We start from the raw sequence: 20,915 nt of genomic DNA on the forward strand, positions 1-20,915 counted from the left end.
TCATCTTTAGGTATCTGTTGATCAAAAAAATGAGAAACAACTCCCTAATAGAGTGTTTATGTACAAAAGGAGAGCTGGCCTATGAAACCTTCCTGAGATCTTTCTGTTAAACAGAGATTAAAAAAAACCCCAAAAAACCTCAACTTGAGCTTAAACATTAAACCCCATATATTAAACACACAGGGTATTCCCTGCTGAGTATCAGGATCTCTTTAGGTGCCCCTCAGCTGCCAAGTAGCATCTCCTCTCATGCCCAAGCTATAGACTCTGATCAGCCCACTGAACAATACCTTTGTTCCTGAGCTCTTCTCAAGAACTGCTCCCTTGGCAAGCAAGGCTGTGCATGGAACAGAGGATCACTCAAATCCATATCTGCATGTTTGCTGTGCTCAGCTAGAAAACTACTAAGTAGGGCAATGCAAGGGGTAGTGAGGTGCAGTTTGAGAACCCCATCAGGGCTAAAATGAGTGAAAAGAAACACACAGAAAGTCAGCAAGCCATCCTAGTGTGACTCAAGTACAACTTGCTGCTGTATCTCTATGATCTCCTTTGTGATAGGATGCAGTGGAAGAAAGGAAAAGAAGTACAGAAATGGTCTTTAGAGAACAGATGGAAACATCAGGAAGAGATCTTGGCTTGGTGTTTCCTTTGAAGAATAAAAGAGGCAGGTGTTCCATTTTCCATTAACAAGAACTTGCACTGATTTTTAAACTACAGGTATTAGAAAGAAATTTTTCAACATCCAGCTACGACTCAGTATTTCACACTCAAAAAGCCACCAGTCAGTTCTTTGTTCCTACCAGACAAGGCAATGGAAACTTTTCAACAGGTGTTAACGCTCATCTTCCAGTTAGCTGTTTAAAGTGTGTATGACTGGATTATAACTGACCCTTCATTCCTGAAGGCACATAAAGGTGTGGCCTAAGATCAATTAAGTCCCTAGGAGTAATTTTTTTATGTCAGAATGAGACACAGTGCTGGAAGACTAATTTTTTCTTTTGCCAGAAAGAAAAATCAGTGACTTAGTAGCAAGACAGCTGATGCTGTCAAGAATTCACACAGAGAAAGATCTAGGATGGAAGATGTTGGACCAAGAAGAAGCACAAACTGCTGTTGAATATGGTGCTGCAATCAGTTATTTCCACCTAGATCTATACATGGCAAAGAATCAGTCCCTTTTGCTTGCTCAGAAAAAGGATGCCTCTATATCTATAGGTAGAAGACTCCTCCATCACTCCTTTTTCCAGAGAGTTTATTCATAAATGGATAAACTTTTTGCCTGAATGTTTAGCTGTAAGTCCACAAATGAAGAAAGTGAAAATGTGAATTATGAGCATGATGACACCAAGTTTCAGGCAGAGACTGTTTCCTAGATTGTAGACAGAGCACACCACTCCCAGGTACATAAAGGGAAAATCCTTCATCAATGCACAGTCTATAAAAAAAAATGCTAAGGAAATGGTCAGGGTATAATTTTACTGGGTAAAGGATAAAACCAGCTAATGATAATTATATGAGGTAATTAACTGGTAATCTGGAATGCTAAAAGGGAACTCCAAGCTATTGCAACAAAAACATACTACAGAAATTTTCTAAGAAGTGCTGCTTCTGTTGAAGTCAATGGTAGTTCTACAAGTGGCTGTATTTTGAGATAGCTGGGTTTCTTTCCTGGACAGAATCACTTCAACATTTTGTAAGATAACTACAAAAATAATAAAATCCTCCACTGGTCTTCAGCAACTGCTGCATTTTTTCCTGTGATAAAACATTAAATAGGCAGTGACAAACCTGCTTAGAAAATAAAACAGTGTTCCCTTGCCCAGCCCCTCAAAAGCAAACAAAACTATGCCTCATCCAAGCAAATATTAAAAGAGGGTTTGTTATACTTTTTTATTTTAATGCATAACCTTTTTCCATATTTTTTTTTCTCAAAATAGCATGGGCAATATGGTTATTGCAATGTTTCTAGCCCAAGCCTAAGGCATAAGTGTGAAACCTTACAGAAAAGCTTTCTACTGTAAAATGCTAAACTCTGTTTTCAACCTTGAGTATACTGGACAAAGATTTTCCAGCTCATGCACATCAAATACTCATGCTTTCTTCATATACTTTAAGAAAAGGGATCTTTTACAACAAAAACTAATGATAATCCATACTGTCAAAATTTTTTTCTACACTGAAATGAGGGAAAGAATGCCAAGCTGTCACTTCTTTCTAATTGTGTGTGCCTGGTACTGTCTAGAACAAGGATCAGCAGCGTGCAGCATGTACACAGATTCAGCATTTAGCACACACTGCAGCACAAAGGTTGAGTGGGGTCAGGAACCAGGAGCAGGTGGAATCTCAGAAAGGCAGCAGCTCCCAGGTTTTAACTCCCAGTTTTCAGCAGCTGCTCCAGTAATCAGCTAATAAGCAGTGTCTGACCCTTCTGAAGGCGTGGTCATATCCAAGGATTCCATCATCTGGCTTTGGCACAGTGATCTGCCACTACAGTGCTGAGTGCCCAACACATGTTGCAGCCACTGAACTGTGGCACTTCCCCTGGTTTTGCATTCCTGCTCTGGCAAAGCAGAGTTAACAGCTGGGACATCTCTTCCTTTAATTGTTCTTGAGCTGGAGCTGGAACTTGCTTTGCATTCCTTTTAACATCTACATGCAAACCAGCTCAGTCTATACTGATAAAGTACTATCAGTACTGATAAATACAAAATATAGCTTGCCTTTTGAAGGAAACACCAGTATTTCTATATATGTGCCAAGAAATCACTGTACACATCAAATGCTGAGCTGTGCAGATCCATTACTCTGGCATTTATCCTGCATTCTTCTGTAAAAACCCCTACAACTATACATATTTAAACAGCTCAACTACCTCCTTATTTTTTCCCCTAAGCTCCTGAAACTAGAACTAGTAAAAAAAGAGGTTAGTCCAGGGGAAAGGAACATCAAAGAATAATTAAAACTCCCTCAATTCTCAATTTTGAAGTCAGAAACATTTACTTTACTTGTATAAAGAAGGCAAGATAAAAATAAAGTCAAGCATTGCCAATATTTCTGCCAGCACCTTTAGAATTATGCTGAATTCGGGGCAAAATAACTCCAACAGTCATTTTCCTGAGAAGCTGCAAGGATTAAAGTTCCCTCTCTATTTTTTAAATACTTGGGATATATTAAAATGCAACAAAAATGAGTTTAAGTTGGCCAGAAAAGCTGTTTTCTTTGCACACAGTAAAGTACTGGCAATAGGCAATTAAAAAAAAAAAGACAACTCTTGTATAATTTGAACTTCAACCAAAGTATTCTCTTAAAAATGAAAACAGAGAGAACCTTTACTGGTGTGTGTAAAGGCAATCAGTTGGTACAGTGTAATGCTGATAAACAAAATGTTACTATTTTCAAACACAGAAGTAAAGAAAGTAATTGCTCTTTGATATCAGCCTGCACATTGTGGTGGATGGCTCTGATTCAGTTCCAGCCAATAATTTATATCCAGCATTGTACAGTCCTAGAGCTGTAGACTGCAAAAACCAATAACAATATTAACATTTTCCACCAATAAATATGAAAACTGAATGTGTACATAGCTTGCTCTGTACACTATGGTAAGTACCAAAAAACTCTAAAATTAGAAGTTCTAAGTTATAGTCAAAATTAAGACAGTAATACCCTATGATCCAAAAATAAGAGATGAGAAAAATTAAATAACAAATAAGAAAATTATTTACTGACAAAGTAAGTGTTTTGTTTTCCACATACCACTCCAGGTTCAAACCCCAACATTTTGTGATGCTTCAATTAATCAAAAAACTTACAAGTAATGATTTTTTATAGTCATCATTTTTAGCTACTATCTCTTTTTCAGCACAATTGTTACCTGATATAGGTAAAATTTCAGCCAACCTAATATTAGCAACATCCACCACGCTATGAAACTCTCACCATTTGTTGACCCAAATATTACCTTCACCCTTTTAAACTTGAACTGTGGCAGCTGAAGAGCAAATGCAGGTCAGCTGCTGTTGTGGCTGTAAGTTCTAGCTGAAGTGAACTGTTGAATGATTCTTAAGTGGTGTCAACTGGAGTCATCAGGAGATCATAAGGCAGAGCCCCCAGCAATTTGATTAGAATCAGAGAGTAACCGGATTAGCAGAACTACTGAATTAGTGTTTGATGAGCTGCACAATTCACGTGAATCTTCACAGCACTGCTGGCTCTCAGACTTGCAACAGGAACTACCATCCACTCCTTCATGTGCCAGGCAACTCAAACCTCATTTTATACAAACAAGACATTTGTGCAAAGATCTGCATTGAAACGGGTGAAAAAAAATCAAAACAAACTATGTCCTGATCTAGCAATTCAGTAACAATGCCTGCCAACTCTTAAGTCCTCATTATTTTTTTCTTCTTTCATTTTAATCAACAGGCAAAGATGGGAGATACTCTCTCTTAAAGGCAAGGTGCAATCAGGCAGCTGGTGGTGGTACCCTGTCTCTGGGAGAGGTGAAAGACTTACAGAGCCCAGCACACAAGGAATGCCAGGTTCAGTGAGAGGAGGGGAGGAACTACACATTTGGCAATGCCTTGCCTCTCTGGGAGCATGTTTGCCACCTCTGTTGTCACACAGCAGCCTGCAACACTGGAAAATATCATGCACTGAGGGCAGGCAAACTGTTCTCCTCAAGTGGCCCACTGAGATAAGCCATGTCTAGTACTTTTTGACCTTCAGATATTAGCAGAATGCTTCTGCCAGGCCAGTCCAAGCCCCAAACTTCTCTCCCATATTGTGCAAGATACAGGGGTGCCTATTCAGGTTTTAGTCATACTCCAGGCAAAGCTAAAGATTCCTTCCAATTATGGCTGGCTGGACTTCCTGTCAAGAATCACAGTGAATTAAATAAAGAAACAGAACTTTTGGTTTTCATGGCAAGCATCAAATAAACATTTAAAATTAACATTTTTTGAAGTGCCAAAAGGTTTATTTTACTGTTCCTTTTTTTGAAGTGAAGTCGCCTGTTTCTAAATTTCAGTCAAAAAGCTTAGATTCAAAATTCACAAGCTTAACTGCAGGTTTTCATATTTGTAATGATCAAAATGCATCTTGAAACAAGATAACTACACTGATATCGACTCAGCTATGAAACAAGATTGCAGGTAGAGCTTTGTCTGCCTCCATCCCTGCAATTATTCCAATGGAGAAAGATGGAGTAAGTTATGTTACTATTTATAGTAAAAGAAAATGATAAATATGAGTGCTTAGTAAATAGTAGGCAATAGAGAAAATACAGTAATTTGGAGTTATGTCTTCACTAATATCTAGTAATTCACAGGTGGCATGTTACATCTGTGTGCTGTATTTCATTTGACATGTTCACAATCCTTTTTAAGTCAGTCACAAATCCAAACACATTTAGCAGGGTATTTAATAAAAACAGATTTATAAAACTATTACTGTGTAAAACAGCATTTCACCTATTAAATTTTTCTAATACAAAACCAGCTACTCAAATCAATAGAGGAAGAAAAACAATAAATAATGAAACAATGAGAAAATAATTGAGATGTTATCAAAGCTATAAATACATCAAACATTTCTGATGTTATCAAAATGCACTCTACATGTTTTTTTCCTTTTTTTCCCCTTCCTTCAGAAAACCTCTCCTGATATCTGCAGCTCCTAATCATTTATTCTATAAATACAGCTCAGTTGACTAAGGCTGCAATGTGCTAAGATGCAGTAGCGTTTCAAATTCATACATGAAACAATTTGGAAGCTTCCCCCAGGCACTGGCGGCTGCGGCTCCCGCTGCTCCGCTACCCACAATCCCCCCATTTACCTGCTCGCTGGGCTGCCTCAGCCCCGGTCAGGAAGTGGTAAAGCTGATCCAGCTTATCAGGCTGCTCCTCCAGGGACTTCTCATGCCATATGGCTGACCCAGGCCCTGCAGCCTCCCTGAAGGCATTCCACTTCTGGATCAGAGTGAGGAGCTCAGTGAAGGACTTGTGATAACCCCGGCGCAGCATGTCTATGCAGATGTTCTTCTTGTATGAATTCCTGTAACTGGGAATAAGAAAGGGAGATTTTAAGCCTTTAAACCTGTATTCTTTTCTCCACCTTACCAAATAAGTGCAGATAACTAATACAGCTTTCAGGAAGAGACCTCTGCAGTTCAGCAGCACGGAGTGGGTATTATTTCCCCCACTCAAAAAGAGATCTGGTAAAATCTGCTTGCAAATGCCATACCCTAGGGAAGCAAACATGGCAATAATCAATAAATACCAATATATACATTGAAAACACGGTCAAAAATACACTGGTATGCTTTAGCTGGTATTTGGTAGAAAAGGCTGACTGATGGGAACTCCCCCCTCATGTTTACATTAGTCCATGAAAACACAATGAACCTTAGTTTGCTTTAAGACAGTGCACAGGGAAAATTGAGGATCATGTCAAAACAACATATATGTTGTTATATATAACATTGTTATTATATGTTATATATATATTGCTATATGTTATATGTGTATATTTATATATATCTACATTAAATAGTTTTGCTGTAGGACAGGATGGCTTGGTTTAAAAATGTCAAACAAATGATGTGCCAGAAACATATGATATGCCAGAATAATTAGATATTATTTTCCTTCTGTTTAGCATAAAACTTCAGCTGGTTTAGTGATGCAAAAGTTTGATAATTTCTCCCTATATTTACAAACAAATGATGCTATGATGAATTTTTATTGAAGTTAGTGCCTTCAAAAACTCTGATAAGATATATGTATCCAAAAGTTGTGGAATCAAATATTCTCAAGTGGTAATACACCTTTGGAGGTATTATTTAATGGAAATGATCAAAATATTTATTTTATATGGCATGAAACAATCACATTGTGTCCTATTCTGGAGAAAACTATGAGTCCAATGGGACTGCAACACAAAGGTGCAGATGGCTTGCAGGGATAGTTGTCCACTCTGGGAAAACCAACCTTTACCCCAGTAAAATGGCAAGGACATAGATGTGTTACCTTTATCTTGTATATTCCATGAAGTTACCAAACTGTTTTCAAGACTGTCCTTTTAGATTAAAATCCATTTAAATTCAAATTATCTCAGCTTTAAAATAAAAATGGAATTCTGAAAAATTAGATTTATAGTGTATGTAATAAATTCAGGAGTAATAATAATAGCCCAATGAGACTAATAATTTGATCTTAAAAAGAGCTACTGCAATTCTTTAACAATGTTGATAAGATGGAAGTGATGTGAAAAACTTCTTAGCTAGATGTCAGCAAAATAGACAGCAATGTAAGATGTAGGAAGCAAATAATCTGCATTATTTCATATTTGACATAACTAAAATAAAATCTCTTACTACACAGATGCACGTTAATCCTTCACATGTACTTTTCACATTTCAGTTGCAGAACTGAGCATAAAAATATTAAATCATCCTGATACAATTTAGACCAGACAGTACTGAATTTGTGTTTAATATATAAATGGATATTTTTTGTGATTGAAAAATCACACATTTCTCACATAGGTAAGGGAAAAGATATAACTATTCTGCACCATAAAAATTTGCATCATTTATCTTATAAAAGTATATGAAAAATATGTTTAAACATTTAAGTTTTCATTTGCTAGAATATATTTGACATATACCAAATGTACATTATATAGCTTCAAAATACTGTAAAGATACTATGCTAATACCATGCAATGTATTCGCTATTTTTTATATGGAATACCTTTTTCTTTACTATTTAAAAATTCTATGTTATCTCAAAAAATGCTGAAGAGCATAGGTAAAAAATTCCTACCAACTTCCAAAGGTCTAGGGCTGAACCCTACAGTAATATAACTCAGAGAAGTGGAATAACAATCTGCATAGCAGGCACACACATGCCTGTTTATTTATACAATGGGATCTATATATGTTTGTGTGCGTACATGCATTAGATCAGGAGATGTATTGGAAGTAAACAAGGAAGTACTGCTAAAAGATCTCAGCAGTCATTACCCAAAATGTCATTCAGGTAATTTTTAACACTCACTGGGCTCAGAACTGGTATTCATACAAATTGAAAAACTGTGTCCATGTTATTTTCTGTAGACTGATGTATTTTACTTGAAGTCAAAGCACAGTTTCCCCACAAGAAAGCATTATTAGCAAACCAGTACAGGAAAACAAAGCATATAGTAAAAACCAGTGTTAAGAGTGTTTTAATAAATTCCATCCCAATTAATGGAGAAATTGAAATAATACTGAGGTAATCCTACTCTGCAGAGCACATTTTTCTGAGGCAGAGTGATTTTAGCACACAAGCAATGAAGCTATCTACTGTAAAACCCTTCATATTTAGTGGCATAAAAGTCATGTCAGTATTGATGCACAAAGCACACAATAATAATACTATTGTTTCCTTAAGTTTCTGTAATATATAAGCTATAAATGACTGATCACACACAAACAGTAAAATTGGGCAAGAGATTAATGGTATTATGGGGATAAATGGTATTTGTATCACATAAAAGAACTTGACACTGCAATGAAATCTACAATAGTTACAGTTATCAAAGTGTTTCCAAATGAAAATTCCAGGGTCCTTTTTCCCCCCATTAAACACTTCTTTTGAAAAGAGGTGTGGTGTAGGTGAGAGCAGTAAACTTTTCATGATACCTTGAAATAAACTATAAATCCTCAATCCTCAAAACACTTTCCATCCTGCTTTTTATGATGTTATGCAGCATGTAAAATCTGAGGTTAGCAGAACAACTCATGTTTTGAGTTAACTAAAGATTACTTCATTTCTAATATCAATAGCAAAAAGCATCATACCTAAGGTTCCTTTCAACTCAGGATTTTCTATGATTCTGTGATTTATTTTATAAAATCCCACTGTTAGCATTAGTGTAGTATGTTTCTACATTGATAAGCAAACTTACACTAAACACTTTAGAACCTTGCTACCTAATAAATGATGATTTATTGTTAAACAAGCGAGTTTGTTTTTCTGCATTCGTCCGCGCTGACTTGAGGTTTCCTTTGAACAATTATGTTACTTCCAGGAGCGAAATGAGAGAAGACTGCCGGCCCTTTGCTATGCTCGGAGCGGAGCCGCTCCCGGGGTTTAATGGTCTCTGGGGGCATCTACTGGAAATGTGGGAAACTGCAGGCAGGACGCGCGGATCCCGGCGCAGAACAAAGGGCCCGGCCGTGCCCCGGCACGGGGCACAGGGCACAGGGCGCAGGGCGAGGGGCCACCACGCCGCTGGCCTGGCCCGCACGGTCGCCTGCAAGCCATGGAAAGTGTCGGACCAGAGTGAGCAGACAGCTCTGTAAGGTCAGCCGGGTTTCATTTTAAAACTGAATGTGATGTGACTGCAAACCCAAAGTCCTCCCTCCCCTAGCGTGATCATGAGATCATGCCAGAGAAAAAGGTTTCAGATGGATTTTTTTTTTAAAGCAAACGATTTTAAAATGAAATTTGGAGCACTTCTATGTATTTATGGTTGAAACAAAGACACCAAGTAATCGGGTTTTAATTTAAAGTAGAATTGGTTTGCTTTTCTCATCCATGAAACTCAACAGATAAGAACCACACCACTTAACACAGAGCCAGCTGATTCTAAGAATTCCCCAATCCTCTGCCTGTGCACTCATTTCTGTCCTTGCTGCTACCCCGTGATGTTGCTAAATGTTTATTTACACAGGCTGGGCAGTGAGCTCCAGGTGGATCTGGTCCTACACCAGCAGTTACTGTGATGCAGTTTTGCATCAGAAAGTGCTGAAAAATTCTGTGAAGCTTCTGAGAGTATCTGTGTCATGATGAGGGTTGTGTGTCACAGGAGTTTTCAGCACCAAATAAATAACCAAAAGTTAAAGCAGCCATTTTAGCGGCACCTTGGTACAGGTGACGATTTTGTGCCTGTGGATGGGTGGAAGGAGCTACTTATTGAATGTGGATCTGTGAGCTTGAAAAGACACTGCTGTTAACACTGTGCTTAATTTAAAAGTGTACTCAGATATTGCTACAGGCATTTAAATTTTTTCCTAAACTATACAGCTACTTCAGTTATTTTCTTATATGGATTTCTTTTTGCATTATCATTGCTATTTACAAAACAATCTCGAGTCATGCTGAGAAATCATGGAAACCTGATTCTAATCTGTCTTTACCAGTGGAAGAATAATAAATTGCAATGTTCTGTGAGATTAATGAAATTACACTGTTGTTCCAGTCTCAAGGACTTTCCTGTATTATGGTTTTGCACTTTTACAAGACCCTTAAGCAATGCTGGGAGATCAGCACACCACCTCACAGCATTCCCTCTAACTTAAAATCCTTCACAATAAGGCTATTTGCATTCTACCCTTTAAACTGAGAGGACAGTAAAAGGGAATGAAGAGGCCAAGAGGCAGAAACTGGTGTTAGAAATAATCAAAACAGTCAGTATAGCATAACAGAACCATTTATCAGGAGCTTAATTCTCTATGCCTCCTGTCTGATGAGGTCAATTACAGACATGCAAAATAACTCCAGAAGACTACTATATATATAATACTAGGTTTCATATATTTTGATTTTGTACGGCTTAATTAGTATTTCCAGTTAATTCCAGTTGCTGATTACAATACAAGTAGTTGTATTGTACTGCAGCAATCCCATTTTGTAAAAAACAAAATGGCATGGATTAAACAACGATAGTATATGAAATATTAAAGTGTACTTCCAGTGTAAAATAATTACTCTACCAATTATTATAATGTTTAAAAACTGTATTCAAATAGGTTTCATCCACTTGGGATTTTCTTCTGCAGTTGGCAAGCCAATGACTGATACAAATGCCTTAGATAAGCATCCCAAAATTATGAAAAAATAATAAAGATATTTTTGCTTATGTTTATTTAAACAAATTTATTTCACTCCCCCCCCCCCCATTTCCTGTCTATAAATCTACAAGAAAATTAAAATTACATAAAGAATGTGAATACTTAGCTACTTTTTGCTTAACCTATATGCAAAAAAACCACATCATAAACATGGGAATATCAAAATTTCCTCCCTAAAATTTGAAAAATATATGCATTAAGTAAAAACAAATATAGTACATAAAATACAAAAAAGCCAAATATGCTGCAAGAATTTATAAATTTAGGCTGCTCTGCCTAGGAATTATAAGAGGAATTATTATTTAATTATAGCTGGACAGCCAAAAACCAAGAACAGTTTTGCAACACTGTTGGTGACCCATGCCCAAAATGAGCTAAATTTTGTGCAAGGAATTGTTGAACACAGAAAGTGCTCATGCAAACACTTGGCAAATATGGAAGGTGAGGATTTGCCTTCAGCACCCAGGTTCCAGTGGTTGAGTCAGCCCCTGTACTCACACTGCTGCTGTCTACACTGCCACGTCCCCGGGCTGCAACCCACCAAAGGTGAGCACACAGCTAACTCAAAAATACATCCAAGTCCTGTGCTATCCCAGTTCTCTGGGAAATTTTATTCACACAAGTATTTTGGTAAGCCAAGCTCTTGTATGGTCCAGGCACTCAGCACGTTTCAGTACCACGTAGTGCTACAGATACAAAGGTATTTAACTGCATCAGGGCACAGCCGCTTTAATCCTGCTTTAAAGACTGTCCGTTTAAATACTTTTCTTTTAATGAAATATTTACTGCATGGTAATATGTTAAATTGTAGACTATAGTAATCTCATTAAAAAAAGATATGACAGTACAGTAAATGCCATTAAGCAGTAATAGACAGCTTACACTTCAGAATATTTTACTACTAAGGCTGAGTGTTAAATTACATTGGGGTGGGGTGCGTCTTTTTAATTCCAAATTACAAACTTGAAATGGCTAATATCCTATTAAAAAAAAAATAAAATCCACAAACTCCCAAAATGTTATAAAAAGGATTCTGTATTCTAATTATAAATAAAAAATATTGCACAATAATTTGTAAACATAGTGGGAGGGAAAAACAGCACTTGGAACCATACAGATTTTTTAAAGAAGAAAAGCTTTATGTAGCTATGTATCCAGAACTATTAACAGAAAGATGAAAATAAAGCATATATAAAAAAAAAGAGGTGTAGGTACTTTATACTATATATATATATAGGTACAAGAACTTTCAGCTTTAACAATGCAGTGTTTTTCATCTGCTGCCTCAGTCACTGGATTGTTGTCAAACCATACTTTAACCTAAATCATGCAATCAAAGGGAGATGCATACCCTGTCAGTAGGATCCCGCAAAGAACACATATATTGAACTCACTTCCTTTTGTTCAAAGCTACATAAAATGAAAAATTAATCAATTATAAACATCAAAGGATGACACATAAAAAGTGTTTTAAAATGAATGTAAGCACTGTAATAATTAAGAATCCTCATTAACCCAGAAAATGGAAATAAAAATTTAGCAATGAACTTTTGAAAATTCTGTCCCTAAACATAAATGCAAAGAAAACACTAAAACTAAAGATAAAAGTTCTACCCTTATAAAAATGTTCATCTTACAAAAGTACACACACCTGTGATTATTTCCAGACTAATCAGAAAAAAACATAATCTTCATTAATCTTTTCTTTCTTAACCAAAAGCAATTTCAACCATATTTTATGGGCTACTATTAATCAAAATGAAGTATTTCTCAACTTCCCTCTTTTATTTCAAACCTGACCTGATGGTCTGAGAGCTAGAAACACTTGAGTTTGGAATCCTCTCCATTTGACTTACATGGTATCAAAGCAGTTGTTAAATTTCTCTGCAAGTTTCTTTTGCAGTGTGCAGGACAGATAAAGATAATTATTTGCTTTCTGAATCCTCTCAAGCTGCTGTTACGAAATTTCATAAAACCCTATACAAGGCTCCGCATTTATTGCAGTATTGACATGAACAATTTCCACAGTACTTTTGCTTTTGTTTAGGAGAGCTCTTATTCAAGTCCCCAGCTGAATTTACTCAGTAAGATAAGGACAAATAGACCACACAGAGATTGAGAAGAAAGGAAAGGCGAGGATTTTACACAATGCAGGATTCACAGTGAAAATTATTAGGAAGTCATGACTGTACCAAGGCAGATTAGACAATCTTTATCTCAACCTCTTTTTGTGTGTTAGAGATGCTTCACCTTTATGGAGTGTTTTAAAAATAGAAGTCAGTTGTGTATTTCTTGTACATTATCTTCAGTAGTAAATATTGTTGAACTACTAAGAAATGAAAGCACAAAAAAACCGTAAGACCAAACTTAGTAAAAACAACAAGTTACATTAAAAAAGAAAAACTTCAGCTCACTGTGTTCTTCTTTATTAAAGTATGTCATGTATTTTATCTTTGCAAGAGTTTGATGAGTTTTTGCAAGTAAAATTCTGTTTCCTCTATACTTGCTAATAGTCATGAGAATCTGTAGCTTGCACCTTCCCATTAAAAATGTATTGTATTTTTTGAAATTATTCACCCCGCCTTTTATCCAGATCATGTCTTTGAAAGGAGGAAGTAGATAATAAATGGAATAATTCATGATTTCCCATTAAATATGAAACTTTCTTTTGCAGAGTTTAGAAAATGAAGTTCTACATAATGTACAGAAGTTGATTAGAACTTTTTTTAACCTTTTCAAGAAAAATCTTCCACATTACACAAATGCATAGAGAAGTTTCTTTAGGAAAGGCAAACCATTCGCTTCCTACACAGTTCTGTTCTTCAGATCACTGCCTAATTACACTAAATAATATGCTTATCAGGCCCAAAATTCACAGAGATCATTCATTTGACCAAAAAGAATGCATGCCTCTAAGTTCTAAAATCTCTTTTTGAAAGTTGTTTAATAAACATTGAATCCTGGTCATGGCAAGCGAGATTGTTAGGAATTATTCAGACTGAAAAAAATACATATTTAAATAATATTGTGAAAGGAATTTAAAATTTATCATCTAGCTCAGTAAGTGACTTGTGCCATCTCCCTTTCCACAACCAGCAGGGAGTTTGGGACAGAGTGCCTTAATTTAAAATTTCTTTTACCATGAAAGGATAAATTTCTTTGGTTCTGATTTACCCTCTTCCATAGTTTTAGTATCTAAAAGTGAAGAAATACCCTCATAAAATGTAAATGAGTTTACACAACATTCCACTAGTTTTCAACCAGAGTAATGTGAACAAAGAGGGCCATAAGGTGCTTACAGGTCCTGTCCAAAGAGTGACAGCAGGAAGCACAGCAAAGTCTTGCTAGGACTGAACGTGAAAGGGAAAGAAGTTTACTTCTTCCTCTGTTTGCTGCTATCTCCTTGAGCTTGCCTACCTCCCTCTGTCTCCACAATGCTGTACACAGAAGAAATGGAAGCAGCTCACAGCAGTGCATCACTGGAACCAAATATTGTCCAATCAAGGGCTGAAATACAAGGGAAAAGCAGAATCTGCTCCTACACATTATCTGTCTGCATCCCAAATTGCCTTTTGCAAGCTTGCTAGTAATAGCAGATGCACCTCGTCCTTCCTTGCCTTAATCCCAGACCAACAAGATATTTTCCTTACCCTTTTTCTTGGTAGTACTCCTCTTCTCTTCCTCGAGAGCCTCACTTACTAACAGAGAAATGGTCAATCTGCCCTACAACATAAAACCCCCATGCCGAGACCAAGCCCCTTCAAATTGGGAAGCCCCAGTAAAAATTTCAGGTAGTGAAAAAGACAACATGGCAATAATGATGTCAATGAAAAAAAGGTCCCCATCTATTTTTTGAGTAACTTATTAATTTATGTGGTAGAGGTGACAGCTACTAAAAGTATGGGTTAATCAAATCCCCAATCAGCTATTTGTATTCAGCCTCCTTAAAGCACTTGTCCTTCAATGCAAAATACCAGAACACAGACAGATAAAGAAACAAATAAATAAAAACCTGAGTACTGAAGCTCTCATGATTGAAATAGCTTTCAAACAAAGGACAAATAAGGCTTACTAGTCTGTCATGGCTATGATGCAAATACAGAACAAACCTTCATAGTAGGTTTCATTCATTCTCCTCTCCATCAGTCCACAAATCCCATTTTTCCCCCTCAGTGAACTCTCCGGATGATCCTGGCCTCTAGTCAGGTGAGGAAGTTTCACCCTCTTTAGTACTGGAGGACAGAGAGGGCTGAGTATTCAGGGATCACTGGTAGAAGACATACAGATGTAGGAAAGAAATAATTGATTTCCACAAACTCCTCTAACACTTAATCCCTCATAAATTTTCCCACATTTTTTTTCCTTAACTCTACCCAGCTGAATGCTGACACTGAAAAGAGCAGAAACTTGGGGAGGGTAGTAAATAATTTTCAGTCTGACTGAAGAATGGAAAAATAATCTTTTATCAGATGGCACCAACAATAGTTTTAAAATGGATGCCAGGTTACTTCTGTTCTGCAGCTGACAGCTTCCTGTAAAAATGCTGCCTCAGGAATCAGTCTCTAAGACCTCTACCTCATCCTTTTTACAGCTTTCAAAATTCCATAGCTCTCCATTGTGGGATTGAGTGGTAAATTATGTGTCTAGGTCTGAGCTCATCACCCTATGATCTCTCTATAAGCAATGGAGAGAAACAGGTGCTTCAAAAGTCTCATTCACCTTATTCTAAAGCACTTGTCTGGATCCTGAAAGATGGGGCTCAACTAATCACAAGCTGGGGTTATTAACCTGAATCAGTTAAACTTGGGTGAAAGTCCCTCTGCTCTTTTTGCAGGGAGTTTAAAGAAGTTATGCTTCACTATATTCATCATTCATACTGCTAGACCAGAAATTTTATGTGCCATTTTGCAGTCAACAATCTGAAAAGTAGTAATGATCCACCTTCCCAGTATTGGCAGAGATGGCCGGTAACTGCTCTGGGGGACACAGAACACCTGAGAATTAAAGCCTTTGCTTTTTTCTGTTTCAGCTAATCCTAAAGTGGGCCAGCCATTGGAGAATTCTAAGCAGAACAGCCCACTGTATCTCAAAAACATCTGACAGAATGCATGTAAGAGAATGTTGTCTCCTGCCTGAAAAAATCCATCTCAGAGCCTGTCTTTACTGACACAGATTTATCAAGCAAGCTTTCCATAGCACACTGATCCACCACTCACAAGACAGAAAATGCAAATACAAATTTTCTGCATACCTAGGTACACCTTCACCATTTCTGTATAACAATTTGGATTTCATTTGACCACCAGAGCCTTGAGGACCATAGAACTCCATCATCAAACTCAAATGTATTTAAAATACATGTAGTAACATCACTAATGTAATTATTTTTATAGTTACAGCTAAGCAAAGCTATTCATCTAGTCAAATACACTTCAAAGTTTCTCTTTCTAGTCTTCAGCTCCTTTTTGACGATGTGCTCCTCTTTAGACAATTTTCATTTGTATGAAGAGGACAGAACTGTTGATCTTTCTGGCCCTGACAAAAAGATCAGGAAACAAGAATGATAATATCAAATTCTGGCCCATTTTAGGCTCTAAACCAATTTGAAGATTCAATCCTGAAATCAATCTCTTAATGAAAAATGCTTTACTTCACAGTTCATTGTGAACTTCTTGACTTTTAGTTCAGTCATATGAACTATTTTTAATTTTGACTGCAATTTGATTTTGAGCTGGTAATGACTTGGTTAGTCAGGACTAAGAACAGAAGGTATCAAGGAATGCACACTGAATGCCACAGGAGCCAGCCAATTTCTGCATAAAGCCTGCTTCTGTGGCAAGAAAGCACTCACATTCTGCATTAACAAACTTTTGCTATTTTTCCATTTCTAGATCTTTGCACCACATTCACTTCTTATTTCAAGTTAGTCTTTGAGAAAGAAGCAAAACAAAATCAATGAAAAAACAAAGCAATATCCCGTTTTAATATAATTAAAGTACTACCTTTCTTAAGCACTATTTTTTCTCCCTTGTCTATCCTATCTACCTGGGACAAAAAATTATTACAAAGAAAAAAAATGAAAAACATCTCCTCATTTTTCCACAGAAAAAAAAAGAGGTTATATCATGAACACACTTAATGGAATTTTTCTCTTTTGCTGAAGTTTGGAACACAGGACAATATTTTACAATACAAGAATAACTGCTACCTTTTTCCTTCAATAGTTCATCTCAATTTTAAGAAATATTGTGAAGGATAGAATTTTAGGGGAAAATGCTAAAGAATATAGCTTTTTTCCATAAATGTGACACTACCTATACACTCCTTTATTTAGAAGATAATAAATTTGTTGTTTGCCTAATGTACACTTAAAATAAACGGTGTTTAATATTAAGAAGTGTGGCTACAAGAATTTGTCTTGATGCAATAATCACTGGCATATTAAGTTAACCTCCATATTAAACAAAAGTACAGATATTTATATGTTAGAGGAAGGAAGTTCAGTCCTTTTATAAAGAAGTGTAACAATCTGCTTCTGGAATGGAAACAATATTGAAAAACTACACAGTATATTACAAGCCATCTCTCATATTTTTAAAATAATAATACCCATTGCCTGCTGAGACATACCAGGCGTTATGCTGATTTCAGTAAGATCATTTACAGACATGGCATTGCCTTACTTAATAAATTTGTTTTACATTATATTTGATGCATTTAGTTTTTTCTAACTGGATTAGCTTAGTACTAATGTAACTGTGTAGTTAGTTTGCTACCTTTTGTTTGCTCTCAAATAATTTTATCAAGGTTATAGAAGAGCATTAGTAAATTATACCTAGAGAGAGAAATTTCGTAACTGCTGATTTATTATCAAAAGCTAAAATTCGAAGAGAATTAAACGCATAGAACATGAATGTAACCTTTTAAAGTAGGTACTTTAAAAATCTCCATAGAAATACACCAGAATACATATGGTATTTCAGTTTAATCTTCCAAGAGGCTTTGGTAACTTTGGAAAAAACAACCTCTTACAACACTGTAAAGGGAACTCCACTTTGGGTAGGTATTGCAGAACAGATGAGAAAATTCTTACTTCATTGTGGATGTCCTTGCTGGTTTCCTTTTCCACAATGTTCAGACTCAGGGTTTGGATATAAAAACATCACTTAGGAGTTTTTTTTGCATTGTTTGTTTGTAAAATGCACTTTTACGCCTCAAGGCCTTCCTAAAATAGCAGTGACCTCCTGTGTAATCACCTCAGAGAGAACACTTGTGTCCCTGGCATGGTGTGTGGAAATCCACTGGGGCTGAGGACTGAAACAGCTCCCTGGGAAGGCAACTCAGCCTCTGACAATTGCTGGAGTGTAATGAGCAGAGCAGCCAGTTCCACAGGTGATGTGGAACCAGGGGGACAGTAAGGGAAGGTGCTTACTTCTGTGCTTGCTCCCTGAGGTCTGATACTTGCAGTAATTTTCCAGATTTCAATGTGGAAGTTTTTAGGGAAGGTTTGCAGGCACATTCTTAGGCTAGGAAGGAGAAAAGAAGCATATTTTGCAAGAAACTAGCTGGTGGAATTCCTGTCTGACTGATAGAATGTTTTTATGCTGCAAGGGTGATCTTGCAATATTCATTGTTAAGGTGCCTAGAGCCCTTGTATATGCATCCTTTTATTATTTAAATATTGAAATAAATAAATCAGCTCACTTAAGCAACCAGCAATCCAGTTTGTTAGAATTCTTTCATTAATTTTGATGGTGCTGAACCCCAGATCTGTTAAAAGACTGCAGAAGAATAAGTCAGTCATAGTCTCTTGTAACTTCTAAATGTAAATACCTCAGCTGTAAGAAATCAAAAGTTATCTACATTTCTTTCATTCACTGGGTTTTTAAATAACTAAATGCTTCACCACAGAAGTCAGCACTTGGGCTTGGCTAAATAGTAATTCAAAATTACAAGAACGTGTATGTCAGTACACTCAGCTCCTACCCCAAAGGAGGCATTTCACAAAGGCTCAGAAAAAAAAGAGAAGGGAAAAGAAAAAAAAAAGGCAGCACAATATAATTACTGACACAATCTTAACAATAATGTTACAAATCTGATCTAATTGGTAAATATACAAATTAGTAAAACCAAGGAGATAAATGCCTTGATATATTTAACATCAGGAGAAATGAAACATCATTATTTAATATCAACTTCAATTTTTAAATGCCAAGTTCCACTAAAAAGGGTAGGGCCTAGGGAACTTAAAATTTAAATTACTGTGATGACTAGAAAGAAAGGAAACAATAAACTTATGGATGTTAAAATGCCTTGAAAAACCCAACTTACGCAGCAGCTTCTTGTGTTGACACTCCTTTGATATTCTTTGCCAAATAATCATCTATGGCATCTTTGTCTTTGATCAAATGAATCCTAAATTTAAATGAAAAAAATTAAAAGAAACACTGTAAGGTGCTAACATAGACTTCTGCAGCATGTATAATATATTATCATCGCCAAGTACAGCTAACACTGAAATATTGACAAAGTAATATATCAGACATTCTATAAGCACATACAAATATCTTTTTAATTTTTTGGTCTGTAGCTAGTTCAAATGTTCATTTCTGAAAGAAAACAGAGGTGATATAAGCTTTCAGGGGATCTGGTTTTCTGATATTTCTGTTTAAACTAGAAGAAATTGTGTATTAGATAAATCAGTAATAATTGATTAAGCTTTCCATATTTAAACTGTTTCCTAAATCAGAACTGTTACATTTTTTTATTATCAGTACGGACCACAGTGGTCCAATCTATCTCATATTTAGCTTCTTCAAAATTAAAACCAAAAGCAAATCAAGAAAACAATTCCCAAATCCAACTCAAAATGTTTTCCTTGGTGCAATGCAATCTTTTAATACTGCTCCTGGTTTTCCACGGTTTGAGTGGCATAGTGCAAAAGGTGCTCCACTGAGGGGATAATCCGAAGGCCATCAAAATAAAGAGCAAATTTCAGGATGTGTGGATCTAGGTTTAAAATATGAACTGTGCACCATTTCACCTTTCACTTCAGCCACCATATCTTTGCATCTCCACTCTGATACACACGAGATGCCTGGAAAGGCTAATATGCACTTACTGACCATGAGGTGTACATAAATAGAATCTGATATCCCAACTGTAGAGGATGTTATCTTTATAAAAGTAATGTGAATTCATTTTTATCCTTCCGAGAAAGAGCACAAAGATTGTCTGGTTAATCACTCAAAGATAAAAGAAATTCAGCATTAGTGTTCCACATAAATCCATTACTTTGCTCTTTCTCTGTCTGTATTACACTGCTGTCTTTCATTACAGTGATGAGAGTAAACTCTTTTCATAACGTTAGCTATTATAAGCATCGCGTTCCTTATTGCTCTGAGAATACTGAAGACACTTCACAAAGTTCATTTAAATGAAAACAAAATAGCTAAGCAAAGCAGAGATATTTTGACATGTCTGTATTTAAAACAATGTAACAGTGAAAACATCCCTCACAACCAGTGCCTTTAAATTTGTTCCAGAATTTGCTGCTGCTGAGTGGCACCAGCAGAGGCCTGTGCTTCAAGGCTGCACTTAACGCAATCCACGGGAGTTGCTGCTGATGTACACCTTACGGATATTGCCATGAAAATTCACTTACAATCAACACCAATATGTACTCAATATCAAAATTTTCACACCAGAATAATCAACATTTAGGAAGATCTTTGGAAGAAGGGAGAGGAAGTCAAAACCCCCAACTGAAACAGTGAACTACAACAGGCAAATTCCTATCAGCTTGCTGCAATTCAATCCACACTGCAGTTAAAAAGCATCTCAAAATGAAATAAAGGAAAGTCTGATGCCTTTTCATTGTCTTTACAAGGGTATCTTAATAAATAAATTAAAAAAAAAATCAGGGGGAAACCCCTTAGAATCATATACAATTTAAAATGCCACCTGCCTTATATCCAAAGTATGCATTTCTGACTTATGATTGGTAAAACCCACA

At 36.4% G+C, this 20,915-nt stretch overlaps 1 protein-coding gene across 8 annotated transcripts in view; it reads right to left on the minus strand.

Annotated features, from left to right (window-relative positions):
* TTC29 (tetratricopeptide repeat domain 29) overlaps positions 1 to 20,915 on the minus strand; it is a 191,435-nt gene that overhangs the window by 95,378 nt on the left and 75,142 nt on the right. For all 8 annotated transcript variants that reach the window (XM_053975826.1, XM_053975831.1, XM_053975828.1 and 5 more), the window contains 2 exons: positions 19,232 to 19,315; positions 5,837 to 6,060 (listed from right to left, as the gene is read on the minus strand). In XM_053975826.1, coding sequence (XP_053831801.1) covers positions 5,837 to 6,060; positions 19,232 to 19,315 — 308 coding nt within the window. The remainder of the gene's footprint in view (positions 1 to 5,836; positions 6,061 to 19,231; positions 19,316 to 20,915) is intronic.

The sequence above is a fragment of the Vidua macroura genome, chromosome 4 (assembly GCF_024509145.1).
Source record: "Vidua macroura isolate BioBank_ID:100142 chromosome 4, ASM2450914v1, whole genome shotgun sequence".
Lineage (NCBI taxonomy): Eukaryota > Metazoa > Chordata > Aves > Passeriformes > Viduidae > Vidua > Vidua macroura.